The sequence below is a fragment of the Ochotona curzoniae genome, unplaced genomic scaffold (genome assembly GCF_017591425.1).
Source record: "Ochotona curzoniae isolate NIBS_2020 unplaced genomic scaffold, NIBS_Ocur_1.0 scaffold_4506, whole genome shotgun sequence".
Classification (NCBI taxonomy): Eukaryota; Metazoa; Chordata; class Mammalia; order Lagomorpha; family Ochotonidae; genus Ochotona; species Ochotona curzoniae.
In genome coordinates, this window is record NW_024467119.1 from 73265145 (window position 1) to 73289848 (window position 24704).

At 43.1% G+C, this 24704-nt stretch overlaps 1 protein-coding gene across 4 annotated transcripts in view; it reads right to left on the minus strand.

The window, feature by feature from the left end:
• SLC10A7 (solute carrier family 10 member 7) overlaps positions 1–24704 on the minus strand; it is a 271806-nt gene that overhangs the window by 16136 nt on the left and 230966 nt on the right. For 3 of the 4 annotated variants that reach the window (XM_040966854.1, XM_040966855.1, XM_040966853.1), the window contains one exon: positions 22152–22225. The exons of the other annotated variant lie outside the window; for it this stretch is intronic. In XM_040966854.1, the coding sequence (XP_040822788.1) occupies positions 22152–22225 (74 nt within the window). The remainder of the gene's footprint in view (positions 1–22151; positions 22226–24704) is intronic. 4 annotated transcript variants of the gene reach the window in all.

Below are 24704 nucleotides of genomic sequence, written 5' to 3' on the forward strand. Positions count from 1 at the left end.
GGATTCGGGGCTTGCCATGAGTTTCCTTTTGTCAAGTGTTCCTTGTATGGGTTACAGTAAGCTTCACAAGGACCCTGAGAGGTGGGTGAGAACTGCAGCTTGCAGCATTTTACTAACTATGACATGCAATCATCTAGTGGTCCATAAATCTTTCCCAGTGCTAGAATCCAAAGGGCAGTCCAGAAATGCTGCATCTCCAGTTCTCCACATTAGTTAAGGTCAGTTCAGCATGGCATGGGTCTTGTAGCTCTAGACAGCCAAAAGACAGATTAGGATGTAAAAAGCTTGCTAGCCCACATACCCTATTGGATAGCTTTAGCCTTTTGTGGTCCTTGCAGAATCACCTCTTGGGCAGCAGATCTGCTCCTGCAATACATTCAAGGATGGGCCTGTGACAGCGTGTGGATGAAAAGCTAAGCAACAGCTAGGGTCATGCCAAGAGGCCTTGGAACATAGATGTAGTTATGTTTTGACCCTCAATAAGCCTCTTGGTGCACAGTGAGCTCTGTCTTCTTTGGACCCTAGTTCTGATTTGTCCTGCGCTGGTTCTTGAGCTGTTATCTCTCATCTTCAAATTCACCCTTTGTTCATTGCTTTCCTGCAGGGACCTGGACTTGTCAAATATCAGTTTTCCTAGCCAGCTGGTCCCCATGAGGCTCTGCCAATGGGGGCACTGCAGGGAGGCTGAGAGCTGGAGGAGGCTATTTCCCAGGTGCTTGGACTTTCTGCCAGCCACGGCTTCTGTCGCTAGGGTAGAAGTTGGCTCCAGTTGACAGTTTACTTTGCCCCCAGAGCCAGGGGCTGTGGCAGGACAAGCACCCTCCTTAGAAGTCTGAGCCCCCGTTCTGCCACCTTTAGGTCCTGAGGACCCTGGATGCCCGCTGTGGTCTCCCAAGTTCTAGCTGTCCCCTGTTGTTTTCACTTGTGTGTTTCCTGTTTTCTTCTTTTGCTTTTTTGGTTTTCCAACTCCCTGTGGTGAGATGGGGGGATTTGGGTTTTCTAAGGGACCTAGGCGGCCCTTTGCTGACTTGGCCTTGTGTGGCAGTGGTTTGCTTTTCTCTTGAACCAGAGCCGGGCTCCGTGATGACTCTCAGCTGCTGCAGACATCTGTCAACTTAAACAGGAATTGCTCCCCAGCACTCGGTGTGCTTGTGACACTGGCAGAGTAGTCATTAATCAAATTATCTATTACTCCCCTTACCCTGCCCCCATCCCTTACCCCAGCAAGGGATTAACATTAAAAATGAGTTTGAAAATAATACATTGGAGAAAAAAACTTAGTGTCCAGAGATCAAGGCCCTTGCAGCTGTCCTTTGCATGCCCCTTAGTGGTGGATGCACCAGTCAGTCACTAGGAGGGTGGGACACATCAGCAGGTTGAGTCATGTGCTACTCTGTTAGCTTTTCAAAACCTACCTAACTCTTCACCCATTCAAATGTCTACTTTGCTTTTGGATTACTACGTTTTCATCCTCTTGTTCCCTTTCAGTCTCTTTCTCACCTGCCCTTTCCAAATCCCAGCAGAGCTTCCCAGTGTGTTTGCATTTTATCTAGGGCACAGCTGAAGCAGAAGGGAAGACAAGAAGGGTGCTCTGGGGGCAAGCACTGGGAGCTGTGAGGTCAGCCTCTCTACCCTGGGGCAACTTTGCCGTGTCTCCAGGACTATCCGGACAACAAACGAAAACTCAACTAGTGAGAGGATGGGAATCTTCCAGCAGTCACTGTATATATCACACTGTGATACTGCCACCTGGCCATGGATTTGGCAAAACCTGATATTCAAGTCAAGTCAGAGAAAATCAGTCATACCTCTTATCCTGGAAGCCTATGTAATGTACCACTCTTGTCCTCTTCTGTCACTTGTTTAATAATTCTCATGATCACCCATTCATTCATTCAGTTAGCACTCATGCAACAGATTAGATACTTTTGAAAAGGGCTAGACAAGCCAGAATGCAGGATGTGACACAACCCTAAATAGATGTTACTTCCAGGGCATGCATCTGTGGTCACTTACACCTCTGTTCCCAGCACTGCCCTACAGGGCACTGTCAGCTCTCAGTTGCTCTTCCTACTCTATCTCCAGACCAGTTTCCCTACTCTCAGCCCTGTTCTGTCTAAGCCATTTTCTATTCTGGAAACACAGTGAACCTTGTACTGCGAAAAGCTGATGAAGTCAAATTGCACAGGAGTTGACCACACTGGAGATACTCCTAAGGGTGGGCATGGGGGGGAGGGCATATAAGGACTTGATGTCCTTGTCCCCAACTCTTGTTCTTCGTTCCTCTCAATCTCACCATTCCTTTGTTCTTAGCCCCTGCCTTCTAGCCACTGCCAGCACCTTGTGGTTCTACATTGCTCTGCGCTGGTGCCATGTTGGTTTGTTTCTACGTATTTTCACTGCTGCCCCTGGTACCCTGCATGTCCTTAACCCACTGTTTGATCTGTTCAGTTTCTCTATGGCTGCTAGCCCTAAGTTCTTAAGCTGCTTCCTCTGGGAAGTCATCTTCAAAGTCCCAAGCCTGGAACTTAGAGATTCTTTCTTATCCATGATTATTGTAGCATGGTATTGCAGCTGCCAGCTCACTACTGATCATCATTGCTTGTGTGTTGGGGTTTCCCTAATCAAGCTATAAGCTTCTTCAGGTCTGCAGCTGTTTTCTCTTCATCTTTAGGCATACAGTAGGCGCTCAAAAGGAGTGCACTGAATGAATGGGTTTGTATTTTTCAGATACCAGCACAAAGTAACTATATAGGCTAGCATCCATTTTTTTTACTACCTTTGTTAATTAGGAAAAAAAAATAGCAAAAATTTACAGAGCCAAACAAACTTGCTAGGAAGAGTTTTCTTTTTCAAGTAAAATTTAAATAAAAGATTCTTTTCATCTTGCTATCACTGCAGTAATATAAATGAAGTAAATTAATTTTAATGCTCCCAGGTACTGATTCTGTGTCACCATGGTTGACAGGCTCCAACTAGACTTTATGAGATGGCATTTGACTTTATGGAAGTGAACACTATGCACACATTTACAATTTTACAGGGACTTTAAGCTGTCATGCTGAAAAATGTTTATAAAACATTAATCAAAAAATGCCTCTTTAATACAATGCATTGTCTGAAAGATGTTAGAAGGCGCATGTTGTAAATGGATTCTTTCTCTGACTAAAGTAATTTCCAGCAAAGGCATTTTCCCATTGCTCCACAAGTACACTGTGTGGGTAGATAAAGGGCACTTTCTCAGCACATTACTACCTGATCCAAACACTTGGGAAATCACTAATGTACAGCATGCCATATTTCCATGTCACACATGACACATTCGTCTAAAATTATCCAACAGGGTTTGACATTGCAGCATATTCCATAAGCAGAGCTTTCAACTGACATCTGCCAAGTAGGAACTTCAAGCAGGAGCTTTCTTCTTCTAACAAGCAAGGAAGGGTTTTCTTTTATCCTATACCCAGGATGGAACGGATAAAACAATATGTACAAGAGCAAGTTTCTTCCCCCTCCCATTTTAAATATGTTTATTTTATGTTCCCTGAATTAGAAAATTCTGTTTGTGTCAGTGCTCAAGTTTTAACAACTGCTACTTCCTAGTGCATGGGGAGTTTTTCCAATCTTTCCTTGAGAAATAGATATTTTTTCTTCCTAGATTAAATACAAACATTTTATTTAATCCCCACTAGAAGCTGTTTTATTGGGCATGATATAGAAACTGACTCCTCTCCATCACCTCGCTCAAAGTTCACTGGTGTGTAGGTGCAGTTTCCAGCATCCATCTGCCCATCCACTCATTGGCTCATGCAGAAAGTACTTTGGAGCCTCTGCCATCTCTGATACTGTCCTGAATGGGAGCTCTAAGGAGGATAACACAGCCAACTGCTCTGCAATCTTGGGCATTGTCTTCTGGAAACTTTCTGCCCCGCCCCTCCCCTGTGTCCCAGCTTCATCAGCTTTCGGCCATCTGCCTGGGCAACCTCTACTATCACTGGCTTACTCAATTTCTGCACTTCAAAACTCAGGGATCATCTTTGACAAAACCCATTTGTCTTCCTACCTCTAGATCAAGTTACCAAATTCTGCAGATTCTCTCCTCATTTACCACTTCCCCTCAGTTTGCATTGCCATCTTCCTAATTCCTTTCCTTATAATATCAAGCCAAGATTACCCTTCTGCCTCCTGACAAGGCGCCCTGTCTGCAGCCTCTTCCCCTCATCAATCCTACAGACCACGGCCAGATTAATCTTCCCCCAAGCCCACATTAATTAAAGCCAATCCTCTGCTCAAAAGCTGCGATGGCTTTCCCATGCCCATTCATCAACTCCTCGGCCTGTTCAACTTCGGGGAGGAACAATGACTACTCTTGCCCTTTCTAAGTTCTCCTGCTTGCTAAGTGCATTGCCTGCATTATCTCACTTAATCCTTACAACAGCCTTATGAAGTAGGTAGCAATGTTCCCTTTTAAAGATGAGAACAAGGCCTGGCGGTGTGGCCTAGCGGCTAAAGTCCTCACCTTGAAGGCGCCGGGATCCTATATGGATGCCAGTTCTAATCCCAGCAGCTCCACTACCCATCCAGCTTCCTGCTTGTGGCCTGGGAAAGCAGTCGAGGATGGCCCAAAGCTTTGGGACCCTGCACCCGTGTGGGATGCCCAGAAGTTCCTGGCTCCTGGCTTCAGATCGGCATAGCATTGGCCGTTGTGCTCACTTGGGGAGTGAATCATCAGATGGAAGATCTTCCTGTCTATCTCTCCTCCTCTCCGTATATCTGACTTTCCAGTAAATAAATAAATCTTAAAAAAAAAGATGAGAATAATTGTAGGGCAGTTAAGTGAAGTGTCTAACCCAGTCTAGATGTTGAGTGGGAAGGACAGAAGTGGATGCCAGTGTAGGATATGTGCATGCTCACTCCATCATATTGACTGTATGAAGCCAAGCTTTCAACGGCCCACTGCTGACACTGACACAGGCCTACCACTTTGCTGTCTCAGTCACAGCTGAGCTCTGGCTGATCTCATCCTTTCTGTGTACCTAAGTCCTGTGGGCAAACAGAGACTCAGTTTCATACTTTCCTTCTCCATCAAGGGGGTCATCCCATTGATTTGTGCTTTGAAGAATGAAAGCATTCTTCCTGGCGTTATCAGTTAGTAGTTGATTATCTCTCTATTATTATGTGTAGCTTTGCATTTAGCCTGAACATACTCTAAGTATGATATCTTTCTTTTTTTCTTAAAAAAATTAATCTGTTTTAATTAGGAAGGCAGATCTACAGAGAGGAGAGACAGAGAGAAAGATCTTCCACCTGCTGGTTCACTCCCAAAATAAACACAACGTCCAGACTTAAGTCGATCTAAAGCCAGGGATCTCTTCTCAGTCTCCCACCTGGATACAGGGTCCCAAGGACTTGGGTCATCCTCTACTGCCTTCCCAGGCCACAAGCAGGGAGCTGGATGGAAGTGGAACAGCTGGAATACTATCCAGTGCCCATATGGGATGCAGGCACATGCAGGCAGAGGATTAGCCAGTTGAGCATTGTGCCGCCCAACAATATCTTTCTCCAAATGCCCTGCCATGTTGAAGCACAAAACTGCTACTCGATACATAAATGATAGATTATTTAAGAACAGGTGCTACAATAATGTTTGATAAAGACAGGATTCAGAATAAATACTAGTGTTTTATTGAATTTTTAAAGAGAAAGCATTTGTACAGTCTTGTGGGAAAGGATTACAATTTCTTAATGCAAAAACTTTATTTGATTGGGCATGAAGGAAAAATTGGGCTAGCCATGGAAAGCAAAATTTGTGGTGAATATTTAAGTGTAGACTAAGAGAGGAAATACATTGAAAGGTACCCTTGCAGTCTTTTGAAGGCTAATATTAGATGTGTCTCCCTACTTTACTAAGAGATGGTATACCCCGATCACCTGGATCTTCCCTGCCTGGCAAGAGTTTCATTCACTTGAATTCACATGATTGGTTTTCCATTTAAATGCTTTCCTGACTTTTCACTAAGTTCTCCTACTGCTGGCTGGCAAACTGGAATCCAGTGGCTTCCTCCTCCCATTGTCATGATGACTTTCCACTTTGTTCAGCTTGTTTTTAGTTAGCAACATCCATAAGTTTACTGTCTCAATGTCCAAAGCATTTTCCTGGAATTCCAGCTCCTCCTTAGTGACTTTCTCAGAGAAGCTCCTGTTTATTTTAAAGTCCCCGGGAGAGATGGGCTCTGCAACCCTAATGGGATTCAGGATGGCAGTCTCTGAAAGATGCCACTCAGTACCAACTTTGCTGTCCCTTTCCCTTCCACACACTATCACACATGCAAACACACACACACACCTGCTTTTTGAGGCAAAAGTGCCACAGAAAGTCAAATTTACTGGCACTGGTTTATCTCAATTTACTAATAAATAAATGGCAATTATACTGTTTCTGGAACATTGAATGAAGCCATGCTGTGTCAGAAATAGTTTTTTGGTATTTGCTTAGAACGTGCTTTCAGTTTAGTATGACCCTAAAGCAAGGCCATTTCAGTAATAATAGCTGTTGTTTTGCACAAGGATTCTATTGAGCACCTAATGTATAGTTTGGCAGTTAAGCCCTGTTACAGGGGCTGGCGCTGTAGCATAGCACCGGCATTCCACATGGGCAGCTGCTTGAGCCCCAGACAACCCACTTCCAATTCAGCTCTCTGTTTATGGGCTAGAAAAGCAGCAGAAAATGACTCAAGTTCTTGGGCCCCTGTGCCCACATGGGAGAACCAGAAGAATCTTGGCTTTAGTCACATTAGCTCCAATCTGTTGTGGCCACTTGGGGAGTGAAAGAGGGGTTGAAAGCTCTCTATCTCTCATTCTCTCTGTAATTCTGCTTTCTCAAATACCAATTTTATATATATTTTTAAGAAGCCTGGGACAGGATCAATAATCTTGTGTTTATCTTGTTTAATTCACCATTTATTGTACGTTTGAGTTTGGTAAGACAAATTATTTAACCTCAGTTTTCATATCTGTGAAATTGAGCTACTTCAATTTAAACTGAAATAGTATACAATATCTGCTGTGAAGTATGTATTCATTTGCTATATCCCGGACACTGTTCTGGGTGCACTGAGTCCACTGACAAAAGCCCTTGCCCTCATGGAGGTCAGATTTACTCATAAACAAGGGGAAGGAGATGGAGGGTCCAAGGTCAAAGCCAGGCAAAAAGCAGATTGCTCTCAATAATAAAGTCAGGGAACAGAGCAGTGAGCAATTGTAAACAGTTACCTAGGGGAGGAAATAGTTAAACTCAAAGAGGAATTTGGATCTACATTCCTGTGGATGGGGGTTTCATGGCTTGCTGTCTGTCAAGGGTCTGCCAGAACAGGTCAGTGCTACAGTTTAGTCTGGATGGGTGCTCGAATTCCATTATGGACAGAATCTTCACTATGTCAGGAGTTTCCCCAGTCCTATTCTGGAAGCTTCCATAGCTGGCAAGTCAAATTTCTGCCAAATTCCCAAGAAAGAGGACAGGATGCCATAGATGATGCAACCTGGTGCCATTGTCCCACACCTGAACAAATGGCCTTTTGTTCAAATTCTCTGAGGTATTTTAAAATTTTCAGAGGGAAAAGTTGATGGAGAAGGGCAGAGAGAGGGAGAGGGCACCTTCTAGTCTGTTGGTTCACTCCCCGAATGCCTGCCATGGTTGGGGCTGGGCCAGAGCTGAAGCCACTATGCACAAACTCAATCTAGGTCTTCCAAGTGGGTAGTAGGAACCCAATTACTTGAACCACCAGTGCTGTCTGTCTGGGTCTGCAGGAAGTTGGAGTCAGGAACCAGAGCCAGAGTCAGATCCTCCACCAGGGGATGGGGGTATCCTCACCACGAGGCCACACATCCTCTCTCTTTCTCAGATAATTTAATATGTGGATGGTGCAGTCTTTTCCCTGTCATGACCTACATCTTACTCCCTCACTATTCCCCTCAACTCCCTGCTGGTTTGTGTCTCTGATTCCTTCTTCAATTGAAAACTCCTGCGATGTCATTTTGGGTGCATCCTATCTCAGAAACAGAGCCTGCATTGTTGCTTCATGGGATGCAGAAAAAGCATTTGATACCTTTTCTACAAAAAGTCATCCCATATGAGGTACAGCTAAATGATACATGCAAATTAGAACACTCTAGCGGGTTTCACAGTGTCCCATGGCTGGACTCATGGAATCCATGTGGATTTAGCATGTTGCAATTGCTGAATACAAAGCCAACCTCAAGGATGTGTGACAAATCCCCTTTGTCACAAAATAACAGGATAACTCAAAGCAGTTTAATAGGTATGTACACATGGAATTTTAATGTCCAACCTCTGAAGCCTGAAAAGTGTCATATGGTTATCTCTGTAGGTAACCTCTAAGAAGAAAAAGGATATTGTGAGATCCAGATGGGAGGCACCAACCAAACACAATGTACAAACAGGAACAGAGCATCCCACTAACGGATGCTTCCCCTGGAGGCCAGTGTTGCTCTCCTGCTGCTCCACCTTTTACAAGAATCACCCTCAGCGTGGATTCCTGGGGTATGCAGGAGATACCTAGCAATGCTGACTTGATGCTTGTGTCAAACTAGAATTCAGAAACATTCCTTTACCTAAAAAGAAGCATTAGGATGGAAGATGAGGAAAATGATGAAATAGAAGATTACAAACCAACAATGATACTCGGAGAACGGAATCATTTTTCCAATAATACAGATCTTTGGGCATGTAGCAGACTTTTACCAATCTCACCACACACCAAACCTCAGCTAAATCTAAGGCTCCCATTTGGGGTCTTCATTTGCTGTTGGTAAGATGATGATGATGACAAGAAATACTTAACCCAGTGCCTACAATGTGCCTGGCACTGTTCTGAGAACACACAACAATCTCGTCACTCCTCACATCCACAGTGAGCAAAGTCACCGTTATTAGTTCTATGCTACAGAACAGGAAAGTGAGGTGGTGGATACGTGGTTGTTTGCCCTGGACTGCGCCACTCCTGGCCAGCAACAGGGATGTAATGGCGTGAGTGAGTACGTGTGTGTGCCTGCATATGAGTGCTCACTCCTCATCCCCTATACAAATGAAATGATTATCTGAGGGAGGATTTTTGGGACCCTTGAGGAGGGATGCTTTCCAACAGCAGCACAGAGCACTGAAGGGAGGAAAACCCAAGTAAAATAATATTTTCCCAAGAAGGGCCTGGAAGGAAGAAAGAAACCTTTTTCAAAAAGGTGTTTGTGGCCTAAGTAGGCTTTTACTTTGAATCACAGTTGGTTGGCGATCATTTTCAGCCCAGTAGGGTAATTGTTAGCTTTCAGTTACCTGGGCTGTAATCCTATCGCTTTACTAAGACTTTTATGTAAATAAAGATGCAAGAAAAGACCCCAAATGAGCCGCTGGTGTTATTTTTGCTTGAAACAGCTATGTTCTGATTGGAAGAGATGTTTAATGAATGGCCTGGGCGACTCACCAGATGCTGACAATGAAACATTTAACTGTAGCAATTGAAGGCTTCTGCCGAGGAAGATTAGGTACATACACCTTCACCTGTCTGAAAGCCTTGTAGGAGTAATTAGCAGACAGGGAAATCAAGAACGAATTAAAGGACTGAGCCAGGAAGCCTTTGTTAAAACACTGGCCGGTTTTTCCAGGAGGAGTTGCCACATTTATGGGGACAGGATGGGCAAGAAGGAATGAGGACACATTTTTCCTTTTTTTTTTTTCTCCTTTCTTTAGGCTGTGAAGGAAGAGCTGTTCATCATCTAAAGGGAAAATCACACTCGACACAGGATGTGAAAACCTCAGAAATAGAAGGATGATTTCACATGACAAAAATAACACAAGGTCACAAGCGTTTAACTCGGTCACCAGCAAATGCCTGGCCCCATCTGCCTGGTTCTGGAAAGCCTGGTCCAATTTAACAGAATTTTTTTGGTCTATGTCTTTGTATATAAAAAGAAATACAGTTGAACTTTTCAGAGTGAGGAAAAGGATTTTGTGTGACATGAGTTCTCACTGATTTTGCCATTGCCCCTGTTGGGTAAACTCAGTTTTGCCTAAAATGTTGCCTGGATAATCCTATAAGTAGACAGAGGAACTTCTGGAAGGCTTCCAAATCTTAGTCATGTGACAAATGTAAACCATGCTCAAAATGTACACTAGCCACTTTAACTGCATACTTTTCTTTGCCAACATGTCCTTAATCAGCTTCCAATAGACATTTTTTCTTGATGGTACTATGAAGAGGTGGTCTCTTGACTATGAAAGAATTAAGGCAGTTTGGATTTGGGGATTATAAAGTAGAGTTACTTAACCTTAGCTCCATCTCTCTCTTGTGGTTTATCGTAGCAGGTGATACTCTATCCACCCACTCCTATTACTCATTCACAGTGGTATACAAATTTGGAGAGGTAGGACTCCATTTAGAAAACCTCTAGGCAAGGGAAGAAATGAGCAAAACACTAGAAAAAATTATTTTTTGAAACATTTTTCTTCCATTTTTTCTAATCTGTTTTCTCCTGTATGAACTTTATTTTTTTCACAGTTGAGAGGGATACGTGCCCATAGGAGACTGATTAAGGTGGGGAGGGTCAAGAATGGAGGAAGGTGGGTATCACAAATGTTTCAGTTTTACTTAATTTTTTCTTCCTGTATCCACTGTGGAGGAAGGGGAGGAGCTTGCTTCTTGCTGTCTAACTATATCAGCACCCAGGGATGTGGAATGGTCATTTGATGAAGCTTTAGAGATGCTGATGTGTGGAAGAATGTTCTGAGGATATTATTTGAATGATTTTGATAGTTCTGAGAAGTTGTTAATTTTGTTGTTCCAGGATTGAGAAAATCTTTCAAAGGCCTGTTGGTTGACAAAGTTCACCTTAGTGTGCCACGGACCCAGGAACATGCTACAAAGCTTGACCAGGAGAGTTGTTCAACCTGCTCTGTCCTCCATCCTATTTCAAGGCAGGTGGCATTCCCTGCCAGCCTAGATAAACTGGCTGTCATATCCCCCAAGTATATCTGGGCATTTTGTCTACTGCATAGGTATCAGCAATTGAGGTTCAGTTCCGATACGTGCACTTCAAAGTTGGACCACACATCCTGTGATTTTTTTGCAGTGGCTGGGATCTCAACCCAGCAATCTGGTAGGACAATCCCCCAAGAAATCTCACTGGGGTAACCTCAGATTTGACTTCTGTGTGCCAGCCAGTGCAGGGTCAGGTTCAGTCTGTCACCTGCCCCAGTCAGTGTATATACTAGTGGATGCAGCTTCCTGGTAAGTTCCACTCTAGCCCAAATCTCATGTGATATGACAGGTGATGCAGCCCAGCCTAGCCAGCCAGTCACAGAGCTGGTCCTAATGCATACCAGCAGGTATCGTGGCCTAGCCCAGCTGGCCTACACTCATTCTGACTCTTGTGAATGCCATTAGGTTCTACAGCCCACCCTAGCCTAGCTTAGCCTAGCCTAACCTAGCTTAGCCTAGCCTAGCCCATGCTCAGTTCCAGCTCTCATGCTCCCAGTGGAAACAGCAGTCCAGCAAAGCTGCTGGACTAAAGTCCTTGAAGTTCCCCTGCCAGGCCTATTCCCAGTCCCAGGTCTTATGCAGGCCAGCAGGTACTGTGGCCGGGCTGAGATAGCCTGCTCCCAGTCTCGGCATTTGCCAACAGATGCTACGACCCAGCTCAGCATGGCCCACCACAGTCCCAGCTCTCACAGATGGGTGCAGCAGCCTAGTGCAGTCTGGCCCAGCCTTAACCCTCATGTGAACTGGTAGGTGTTGCAGTCCAACTGGCCCAGCTAGCACCCCATCTTGGCTCTCTCTGATGCCAGCATGTGTTGTGGACTGATCCTACCTAATCTTCTCCCAGACCCGGCACATACATAAGCTAACAGGTGCTGTAGCCCAGCATAGACTGGCTTGCTCACAGCTCTGACCCTAGCGCTCAGCAGCTAGAGCTGTGTCCTATGAGGGGAGTTCCCCAAGTTCACCTACCAAAACTGCTCCCAGACCCATATTTCACATATGCTGACAGGTGCAATGGCTCTGCTTGGCATGATCTAACCTCAGTCTCAGCGTTTGCATGAGCCTTGGGTGCTGCAGCCTCCTCCCAATGCCAGATCCTGAGAGAGTCAGATGGGTTCTTGTATGGTGAGTCCCTGTCAGGTCCAGCCTGGCTTGGCTTCTCACTATGCCCAGTTCTCTTTGTAAGCTTTTTTATGCTACAGTTCCACAGAGGCTACCCCCCAGTTCACCTGCAGAATCTACCCCCTAATTTGGTTCTCTTGCATTTTGTGGGTGCTGCCACGCAGCCTGATGTGGCCTACCTCTGCTCTGACACTTGCTAATAGGTACTATAGCCTAGCTCAGCCAAACATGCCCCCCACCCCAGCCCCAGATTTTGTATGTACCAGTGGGCTGTGTGAGATGCTATTTAGTCCAGCCCAGGACTCCCACGCGGGTGGGTGCTTTGGCCTAACCTAGACATATCTCCTCTCCTCCCCCTCCCCCATTTACCCTTCTATTCTTCTCCATCTCAGCTCCCTTGCCTACCTACAGTGGTCTGGTCTGTGGAAGACCCCAGAAATCATCCCTCACTTGTTGCACATTCCTTCAGTTGCTCCCATTCTAAAATATCCCCAGACTCTCCTTACCTGGGTAATCTGCAGCACAGCCCCTCTCCATCCAGACCTGGAGTGGTGTGTCCAGACCTGGAATTTCCTGCTTCCCCACTTATTTTTTAAAACTAACAATAATAAAACAAAAAAGATAAAAGATAAAAGATAAAAGATAAAAGATAAAAGATAAGCATCTATGCTGGCACACTGGTATAGTTAACACAAATTTGGTATTAACTAGGCCCAGAATGCTTGCCAGCCGTTGGCTATTTTTCTCCCAGGAGTGTAATACTTGCCTAGCTACAAGTGTAATACTTGCCTAGCTTAGGGCTGTGAGTGCTTTAATTTTGCTTTTCTACACACCAGTGTAAGTGGTCAATGTTTTTCGACAAATGAGCAATCACAGTCCCATCCTGTATCCCCTTTAGAACATGGTAAAAGTGCAGGAAACAGGTCTGACACTTGGTTCTCAACCTCAGTTGCATTTTGCAATCACCTGTGTGCTTTATTAAACACTTGGCACATGACTCTAGCCTGATTGAACTCACATGTGTGAGGAGGGGTCCTAGCCCATCTGTGATTGGGCAATCTGAATCTCAGATAAGGCAGGTTTTAAAGCCAGGGCTCGTGGTGAGGTAAGCAAAAGGACCCTGGAGGTAGACAGCCTGTCTGCTGGCATTGCCATTTTCTCATTGTCCACCATGAGGTGTGATTTTCTAGATTGCCTGATGATATCAGTAACTATCAGTATACAGGAATGTTGGAAAGACTACACAAGACAAAAAGATAAGTGAGGTGCCTCATGCAGTACCTGGCACACAGTAGGTGCCAAATAAGTGCACAGCCTTCCTATTAAAGCTTTAGTGGCTTCACACCTACTTTGCTAGACAGTGTTCACCTCCACCAGGTGAGACAGGAGAAAAGTGAGGGCTTGAGGATTAGGATGCAGAGTCAGACTTCCAGATTGCTTGATTATTAAGATAATTCCAGCTCCTGATTATTGTCTGGAGAATCACATGCTCTCAGTTCTTGTGACTATTTTCCTGGTGATCTACCCGCTCCTTTTGTGATCTCACTCTGTCTCATGGCTTTACCATGTTTGGGCTGACAACTCCAGCCTGGATCAGAATCTTAGGCTCCTCTGAATGTGACAAAAGACATTCAAGTCAACAAGTGCCAAACTGGAGTCTTGGGCTGCTTCTACTTCCCTCTTCCACCACGAAAATCTGCCCCTTTGTGGTCTTCCCCAATCCAATAAATGGCAGCACTGCCCTTACAACCCCAAAGGTCACACATCTTCAGTTTCTCTTTTCCACATATATCCAGTTCATTAACAATCCTTTGATTCTGCACTCAAAATGCATCTAGAACCCAATGCTTCTCACCTCGTCCACCACTAAAGTGCCTTTGACCAAGCCCCCCAGCAGCTCTTCTGGACTGAAACCTCACTGCTGCTTGCTTGCTCCCTGTCACCCACCCACCCAACTCTGGGTGACGGATTTTAACAGAGTGGCCAGCAGCCATGGGGATCATGTTAAACTGAAAATAGGATCTTTCCATTCAAACCTCTCCAGTGGCTTCCTCTCTCATTCCAGTAAAAGATTTGTCCTTCCAGTATCCACATCTCCTCCTTCTCCCCACAGGTTGGCACCTCTGGGATTGTAGCTACAGGTTAATTTGCTCCTTACTGTATAAAAACAGAGGGCCGGCTGGTATTATATATCTGTCCCCTGGTTTAAAGTGTCTGGTGCAATTAAGCCAAATTCTGGGAATAGATATGACCAAATTAATAATTGGAGAGATGGAACTTCAAGAGGATGATTGTTATTCATCAATTCCTGTTTGTGAGTTAAGATTAAGAGATACAAGTGTTAAGTGAATGAGATCTCCAGGGTGAGGTTTTTTTTTTTTTTTTTTTTACTTCAGACGTAGTAAAGCAGAGTTGTTCAGTAACACACAATTTGGGCCTGCTGGAGGCAAACATTCCAAGTGATAATAACCATAATCATCAACAAACCCTTCTGCAACTGACAGTGAGCACACAGATGACCATGATGTACCAGATAAAAGGCCACTGTCAGCTCTCCTGGCCATGGGAAAGAACTCACAGAAAAGGATAACTTCTAGAACAATAGGTTATGTTCCTTTCAGTTCAAAAAGAACAATACCAAACACACACCAAGGGGTTACCATGCCTGGTTCCCAACATTGGCAACAAGTACTGCATAGCATCTAACTGAATGGCCGTCTTGTCTTGCTTACTGGCCATCCTGGGTGCAGGGCCTGCTGCCTCCAGAAAGTCAAGAATGATCCTCAGACCAGTGCATTGGGGTGATGTGCACATTACTACCTTTTTAAAAGTACTTTACAAATATCTGATTCAAGGATATCAACCTTCAATTGTATGCATTGGTACACCTGGGCTAAGGCTAAGTAAGATGTGTTTTTTAAAAATTCTTAGTTTTTTAGTAAGAAATTTATTATAATTTTACAATGTATTCTTTGAAGGATATTGATCTTATGGTGTCTGAGTAGCTCAAGATTCCAAAGTTCAATACGTAAGTATTTCATAAGTAGAGAATTCCCTAGTGGTAGAACTAGAAATCATCTAATCTGAACCTTGGCTAGCTAGAGGACTCCATGACTGGGAGGTTTCACAGTATAGGCCTCTCTGCAGAACACAAGACAGCTGAGCATAGTGGCCAGTGGCCACAGGGGTCATGTGACACAGCAAGGTGTTCATTACTTTGGAACCTCACTTTCTTTATCTGGGGTGACTGGGAATCATGTGAGCTGGTGTATGTAATATGATCTACACGAAACCAGTCATGCATCAATTCCAGATTCCTCTCTGCAGAAAATGTGCAGCAGCCAAGGTCGGTGAAAGTTAGTCAGACCTCCATAACCTTGCCAGCAGATTTTAAGGAAAATAAGCTGACCTTCTCACAAATGTTTTTTTAATTTACCATGTGTTAGCAGTTAAGCACAAAAACATTTGCTGCTACATTAGCTGGAAACTGGTAGTTCTAGCACTTCCCTTTAGAGGTACCTTGCAGGGCAGGGTCTCAATGCACATCCAACTACAGGATGATTACCCGCTTCCATCAGCCTCAGGCAACTACAGATTCCTCTAATAGTAGCTGCGCAAAAACAGTGAGGGCCCCAGCATCCAGTACATGTCTGAGGATTTCATACGCAAGTTAGATTTGCTATATTATTTTAGCAAGTTGGAGGCGCCTCTGAATCTCTTAGGGAGTCCGTACATCGCTAAGAGTTCATTCATTACATTCATCAAGCAAAGTAACAAGTCAGTACTTTCCCCAATCAAAATCTACTTCCAAATTGATTATGTTAACCGGTAAAGTCTCTGCTTCATAAAGATATAGATAACACTATTTGTTGTAGCAGACTCTAAAGAATTTACTCTCTGATGAAATGGTAGTTAACACTCTGGTAAGAATATTCCATTAGAAAAGCCAGCTGTCCCTGGTGCTGAAGCCTAAATTAACTAGTGGATACGTAATTACCACAGTGTCAACACAAAAGCATTTTCAAATAAATTATTCCATGTAACAAACACTTAGCACATGTAGGCCTATTAAGTACCCAATTAATGTTAGCTGTTGCCATTATTATTACTATTGAAAATGTGTTGAATAAATCAAGAAAAGGTACAGAAAATGTCATAGAACATGAATAAATTAAAATAAGAACCTGAAAGAAAGCCATCGTGTAAATCAAGAATTTAGGTAATAATTTTGCTCTTTTTCTATTTGGTATCAGAAATTGGGCTGAAGTTTAGAGAAAGAGAAAGACAGCAGAAGTCACAGCCTAGAGAGTAAGAAGGTATGGCAGGGGATGACCCTTCTCCTTAAGCAAGGTACAAAGGCCTCGTTTTCAGATGTTGGATTATGATCCATTAGTGAGGTGCAGGATAAATTTTGGATTGCACAACACATATTTAGATTTTTGTTTTGTTTTAAAATATTTATTTATTTTTTTGCAAAAGGCAGATTTACTGCTGGTTCATTTCCCAAGTGGCCGTGACAGCTGGAACTGCGCCAATTCAAAGCTAGGAGCCAGGAGCTTCTTCTGGGTCTCCTACACAGATACAGGGTCCCAAGGCTTTGGGTCATCCTCTACTGCTTTCCCAGGCCACAAGCAGGGGGCTGGATGGGAAGTGGAGCAGCTAGCATACAAACTGGTGCCCATATGGGATCACAGCGTATGCAAGGCGAGGACTTAAGCCACAAGGCTACTGCATTGGGCACAACAACATGTATTTGTAACTGTAAGTTGTAGTTAAGACAGAAATGCCCTGGTACAGAAAATGTACAGGACTATGAGGAGAGATGTGGAGGCGTCAGGGTGTTGATCTTCTGGACAGACCAACGGTTAGGATACATGCCACATGAGGCTGTGCTGGGTGCCTTCACAGAAGCTCCTTTTCTTTGAATTTCTACTTGCTTCCCCGAGCCCTGGAGACTTTCTCTGGAAAATAAAGTTATCACTGAGAGAACTTTTTCCTTTTTTTTAGAAAGCACAAAACAAAATGATAGTCTCTTTCTCTTTTCCTTCCTTCTTTCCTACTTCCCTCCAGGAGAGGAGAGATGCCATGTGCTGGTTTATTCCTCATCTACTCAAAATGGTTGGCCGGAGTGAAGCCAGAGCCAGGCAACAATCTAGATTCTCCAACGTTAGCAGGAAGCTCCAGGCAGGAGTCAGAAGTGGGTGTTGAATCTAGCCACTCTGCTATGGAATTCAGGCATCTTAACTCATGTCTTAACTGCCGGGCGAAGTACCCACCCCTCCTTCACTTCTGTTCACATGGTAGTGAAATCCATGGGCCTATAACTTTAATGGTATCTTTAGTCATCTGTAAATGTCAGAAGTCACTACTCTACATTTGCTTGCAGAATGGTAAATCTCAAAGGAAACTGTCGGACAGACATATATTACGGCGACACCTTAAAGGTAGTCTTCTATTTGTCCTCTGGATTTCAACTCCTACTCAAACAGCTGTTGTTAGATAACACTGTGCCTCAGTCTGTAGGAATGTTGTGTAGACAATGCTACTCATGAAAGTAGGGCTAGCACAACCCACTTTAAGTTTTGTGCCACATCAGAGTAGATTTTTTTTTTTACGGGAACAATCATAAATGTGAAAGAGAGATGACACCAGAGCTCGTTAACCAGAGCTGGTTAACTTCTCCAAATGGCTCTCACATTAGAGCTGGGCCACCAGCTCAATCCAGGTCTCCCATGTGAGTGGCAGAAACCCAATTACATCAGCAATCATTGGTGCTTCCCACAGTCTGCATCAATAGTGAGCTGGAGCCAGGAACCAGCAATGGGAGTCAAACTTAGGCACTGGAGGATGCAAGCGTGTGTCTTGGCCACCAGATGATAGAATCTTCTGCTTCTCCCTTCCCTCCCTTTTAAAAAAAGCTATACTTTTTGAGCTAAATGTGCAGTTCCTTCTCACATTCAGTTTTGTAACTTTGAGCATGAACCCATAGTGAAACATAAAGACCACAAGGAATTGCTACTTTGTCTTTTGCATCTGTTTTTACAGGTTGTAGGACACAGAGTGAACTTGTAGCAAGTGCTGATCATGAAACTGTGTTTAAAATTTAAATAGTATTCCTTCAATTCAGAATTGCTTTTGCAAATAAAAAAACCAGGAGTCTTACTCTTGACTGTGAATAGTTGAGATGTTAAAAGATGATGTACTTTCCTTTTGCTATTTTAAACCATGAAATACAGTCTACTTAATTTCCTTGATCATCCTGAAAATTTTCTTTAGGTAATGGGGGAAAGCTTTTGGTGTTTGTTACAGCTGTAGATATGCAAACAGACTTAAATATTCAACAATAAAATGAAAGTACAGATTCTGAAGGATATCTTGGATCTAATTTCCACTGAGCCACTGCTAACCAAGGGGCTAACTGCTCTTCAATTTCTATGTAAAGTATCTTTTCATGATTCCACACAAATCATCATCAAACGAGGGAATAATCTGAGAAAGTTCACGGCTTTCTGGCAGCTCTCAGCCAATGATGCTGTCTTGACAAAATATAAACCTCCCTGCCAGGCTGAGTCGAAACTATGTGAGAGCAGTAAACAAGCCCTGTAGTATTGTTTTAGATGAGGCACAGCGATAGTGCTGCACTTCCTCGGGCCTCCTCTCTTCCTGAACGAACTCCAGGGAATGGCATCATGTCAGGCTTTCCAGATGGATTATGTGAAGCCATAGCTCAATGTCATTTCCAATAGGAAGCCTCATAATTAAAGGTCAAATAGTCACTTCATCTGCAATCAATCAATAGAAAAAGTACTAATACGAAGAACTAATCAATCAATGGCAAATGCACTAATAAAAGCAATGAATCAAATTCAGTATGTGTGTGGATGCAAGCACGTGGAAGAGAGTGAGACAGGGCAAAAGCAAGAACAATAAAATAAATCGAAGGTGTATATATGAGACTATTCAGAAAGCTTCTCGAGCAAGAGTCTTCATCTCTGCTTTGTTAGCTTCATGGGTTTTACTCGGCCCAAAATGATTTATTCTTAAAATACAAATACTGGACATAATAATGAATGGAACTTTTTAGTTTCTTTTAATGAACTCTACTCAAATGTTAAGATATGTAGATATGTGTAAAATTACTGGAAGAAGTGTTACAACAGTGATTGCAAAAAAGGAAAGGAAAATATACTTCTAACGTACCAAAGAGGTACATTATAATCTGTTGTATTCTCTCCCTGTGTGAGAGGTGAAGACAATATCACCCCAAGAGAAAGCACGCGAAACCTCCCCCTACTTTCTGACATAAAAATTCCTCCCACTCCGTGTGATAGCCTTCCATTTTCATTCAGATAAGAATTTCTATTAGGATAATGATCAGTGTATATAGCTCAGGTCACTGTTGTGGTACATGCTCTGGACCAGTGATGTCAGGTCATAAACAGTGAAAGCATGCACTGCATCTCATAAAGATGACTACAGCAAATTTATAGGGCTTGACAAATCCCTGCCAGCAGTGGCATCCAAGCATTGTTTGTTAACTGCAGAAACAAGGGTATTCCCTCCGAGATAAAGGGAGCAGCCAGGAGGGCATTTTTATCAATAGTACCTAAGAGACTATTGGAGAGGAGCTAGGCATACCAAAGTGTGATAGAACCTTTGAGGAATAGTGGAAATAAAATGTTCAAAGTAAGGAAACTGAGGCCAGCTAGAGGATTTAAGTCCGACTATTCCAAGGGAGTTCAAATCCGTTATGCTCCTGCATTAACCAAGGACTCCTATGCCATGGTTCCTTGGTGGCACACTAGTACCTTGCTGGAGATTCTTACTGATGGACTAAGAATCTACTTCATGGTAGAACATTGCAAAAGTCAAGAAAAATCCAAGCTAACCCAACCTCCCGCCTCCTTTTTTTAAAACAAAATAACTACTTTTGATTGGTGTTTGAGTGATCTGCTTTCCTGGAAGTTAGCTTATAGAAAGCATAAAGAACAGAAGAGCACCGCTGTGGGATTAAGATAAATGAAAACGTACACAGTGAAAGAAAACTAATAGCCACTGGATAGGTATTTTTGCTTCTTGTAAAGAAGACAATACTGATTGCACTCCAGTGCACAGTGATGCTTCTTACACTCTGCTCCATATAGCCAGCTCTATCCAGCACAGAAGAACATCACAGAAAACAACAAAACAGCCATTTTGGTTTTCCTGTCCAGAGCAAACCCCCAGGATTGCCTCAGGCTGGAGAGCCTGCGACAGACATGCAGCGTTTCTGTGTGCCACAGTTCAGTAGGTTGCTACAGAGCCATGGCCTTACTTTGCCCCGGCTCTCTGCACTTCCAAAGTGTCTGGCAGCACTTGACTAGGGACTCCCTAATCTTACAGAAGTCCTTTAGGTTCTAGAAGATTTGAGACACCTGACATCACATCATAATACGACACAAGTGAAAGAAGTGCAAGATTATTTTTTTTTCTTTTGAGGCTATCAACTAAATCAAAATTGTTGAGTGAAAATCTGTAAGACAGGGGTCAGGGAAGGAGAATCTTGGAAGTGTGTCTCATAGTAAAATGATTGCTAACAAAGATGAATAATAATACCTGCTGCTTACAGACTGCCTGCTGTGTACCAGGTAGCACTGCAGACCTTCTAAGTTGACCATTCATTTAGTTCACAGCAAATATGTACAGAACAATCATTATACCTGTTTGGTCATGTTTTGACACTTTTTATTCACTAAATGTTGGTTAAGTACCTAGCAAATTTAATCTGTAGTCTTCACAGCGAAATAATCATTCTCCACAATGAAATCAGTCAGTACCCATGTAAAGTATTATTCTGCTAATATTATGTATGGAAATCTAAGTTACAGGATGATGAACTCAACTGTCCAAGTTCAGAGAATCACGATTGGAATATGGCTCCCAAAGCTCCTTCAACTTTAATTTGATGATGATAAGAGAGAAAATCAAACAGACTGCAATGCATAAATAGTGTATACATAATTTATCCCTAAAAGTCCTAGATAACAACTGCTCCTTAAAAAGTTTGCCCCATTTCTAAATCATTTTGCAAATGTGACAAGGTTGATGAAACACTCTTATCTGACAAATATATTTGAGATGAGCGAAAAACAGGATGAAATGACTTCATTTTCTAGATTATAGAGGTAATTTCCTCAAAGTGACTTAGAATCGTGTCATGCTCACTCTCTTAAATGAATCACATGTCAAAACAGGAAGGGTCTCATGTAACTTTCTGCCAGGAGATGTCTTCACACTAAGGAGGCTATGAAAGATGTGGAATTCAATCAGGTTTCTGGTTACTCAATAGTTCTTTATGAATACCTGCATAGACTTGGGCTGTTTAACAGGTTATTGTGATAAAGCCACTAAACTGGATATAAGAAAGTAGAAAATAGAACTTATCTTCGTAGCCTATTTTGTCTATTAAGTAAATACTTATTTCATTTTTTAGTGCTAATCCCATTGAACTACTGACAATTATACTATTTCTTTGTAGAAATCATCCAACATTTGAAAAACAACCTCAGATTAATGCCGATAGCAAATTAGAATGATAATATTATTTCCACCTTGCTTTGAGAAAAACAAGTTAACATTTTTTAGAGGTAATTCTAGAACTTTCCAAAAGCGAATATTTTTTTCCAGTTCTTTTCAGAAGCAATCTCCAAATCTCTCCATTCTGGCCCTTTACCCCAGTGCTAGCATTAACACTTTACACTGGCAATCCTTTATGAGAATGGAAACCATTACTGCAAATTAAACTAAACCCACACTTTTAGCTGAGGCCCTCATCACCTGGTTTAATGAAATTGCAGTATTTCAAATGATGACCTACCTTTACATGGCTATTGCTATTTTTCTAACCATTCCCTCTAATTTGAAGAACTCCTTACATTTCAAAATCACAAGCAGAAGCTAAAGGAGGGCAGGGTATGGTTTTCATCTCTGTGAATCACTTACCCAACGTGAGGGATTTGTGTGTAGAACAGAAAATGATAGCCACTGTATCCGCTGGCGTGAAACCCGAGTTTTCCCTAGGAGCAAAAATAGGTATTTATAGGCACTTTGACAAACACCCTTTTGCATACATCCAAGTCAAGTACAGCACCTTCCTTCATGTTAACTTGCCCTTGATCAGTCCCAGTGACAGAAGTCATATTATACCCAAAGGTACAGAAGTGTGGGAATTCTTGCTAGGGAATCACTTCTGAGTCATTTACTCATTAAAAGGATCACCCTTAAAAAAAACAAAAATAAAAACATTTTTCTGAAGTGTGCTCTCCTAAGAGCATGTATGCAGTCTAGCTGTGGAGCCGGCCTTTATGAAAATAGAGCAGCAAGAAATTCTGCTGGGCAAATCCATGGCATCTCACTTGCTGTTACTCAGGGCTTGGAAAAAGAATGCATCAACAGAAGTACTTTTTCAAGAGTAAAACATCTTCTTGGCAACAAACACACTTCTGAGAAGGACATGATCTGAACTTTTTCGTTTTTTAAAAAACCCAAATAATCAGTTTTCAGCAATTACTATGTATCTTGGTGTATCAGGTATTTAAATAGGAAAGTATTAACCACAAAAGGCAGCACAAGCAATATCCCTATTTACAGATGAAAACACTGAGGTACAAAACCCCCATGCCAGTTACCCAGGGGCTCAATGCTAGTTCAGACTGTGAGAACCAGGATTCAGACTGAGTCTGGCTTCCAGACCTCTGCACTTGACCACGTTCAACTTTTGTTATCCAATATGTTTAGCATAAAATAGAGAGAAATCCCTGCCTCATGAAGGCTGACTGCATGTTATGGTGGGGAGCAGTCCTGGAGGTTGGGTGTCACCATCAGATTGCCTGTGTTAGGTTATTAAGGTTTGGAGAACCATGAGCTCAAATGGTTAGGAATGCAAGTATTATGACTGCACCCTTTTATTTTGGAACCTGTGCCTTCCTGTAGGACTAGAGTTTGGCCATACAGTAACCCTATTGATCCGCAGCCCTGAATTCCGGCAAGAGAGTCAGCAAAGGGAAAACTGTTCCCCAGGCTGAGCATGTGTACACAGTTGCCAGTACAACAATGTACCAATTGTTCAGGGTCACTAAGGAAAGAGATCCCACTGCTCTCTTAGTAACCACATCCTTGCACATAACCTTTGCCTGGAGAGAGAAATCTTCCCTAAATAGACCCAGCATCCTGTTTCCTTTGTTACTGGCTCACAGAGGGAGAGCAACCAGCTCCTCCTTCTCCTTAGCCTCCTCCCTATTTGCATCAAGAGAATATTTAAGTGGCCCGTAGGTGTCCAGCACTCTGGAAAGGCATGCATGTTGTTGCTGCCTAAGCAGTCAGGCTGCTGGCTCCAACTTAGTAACAACACCCCACACTGAATTCCTGGTGTTTTGTGCCAAAATAGAAGATCCTCCACGGATTGGTCCTACCTGACTATAATATAATAGCCTTGCTATTTCCACGATCTATGCTCACATTTATATTCAGATACCACTCCTGTTTCTTAAACATGGCACTCTATGGTTGATCAATTTCTTCATCATTTTATTCTAATGGGTTGGTCTAAAAGGGATGGAGGCTCTGAGAGTTTCTTGAAGCTCAGAGGCTAAGGGAAATTGGCACAGGGAAATGTGGGCGAGATGGAGAGGACAAAGTGTGGCCTGGCCTGGGGAGGGAGATGAGAGGAGGTTTGCTGAACTCTGAACCATCTGGGAAGATATAACAATAAGGTTGGTCCTTCATGAACAGGCTGCCACATGAGCAGATGTGTATTATACATAAGGGAGAGCAGAGATGCAGTGTGGCAGGTCAGGGCCAGTAGGCAAAGAGCAATGTTTCAGGCTGACTTGTGTACTGGGACGCTGGCCTGTGACCAGCAGTGCAGACTTGAGAAGACAGGAGTGGAAGGGATGGCTGAAGGACTTGGGCCAGTAAAACAACATGATCAGACTCAATTTTAGATTCTTCAGTGGAAGGGATTTGTCTTCTGTTAGCTTTTACGCAATATCCCTATAGTCTTAGAGCGGGCTTTGGTAGAAGCACACTCAATTTCAAATCCAGAACATCCTTTTGCCTACACAGAAAATGAGAACGATACAGTTGGACTCCTGGGGTCACTGCAAGGACACATGCCAATGTCTGTGAAGAGTTGCTCCCTGTGAGTGTTTCATATTTGCATGGCTATTCTCATTGCTTTGAGAGAGGAAGAAGAATCCAAGAGAAACTGGAAACATTGAGCATAGTCCACAAAGGCATTTATAGAGACAAAGAATGGAGGCAGTGGAGCAGGCTGGTACATTGAATTTACTGGGTTTGAGCAGTGAGAAGAGATGGTGAGTTCAAGACAAGGATCATGGGAGATCTAAACATGATTATGAAGAGTGAAGATGTGGCAGATGAAATAACCCCTAAGTCCAGCTTCCCGAGGCCTGGGAGGATGCCTGGAAGGGTTAGTTGGAGAGGAAGCTTCTGTTGATTTGTGCAGCTGGGTGAAGAATAGGGTCATTTTCAGAT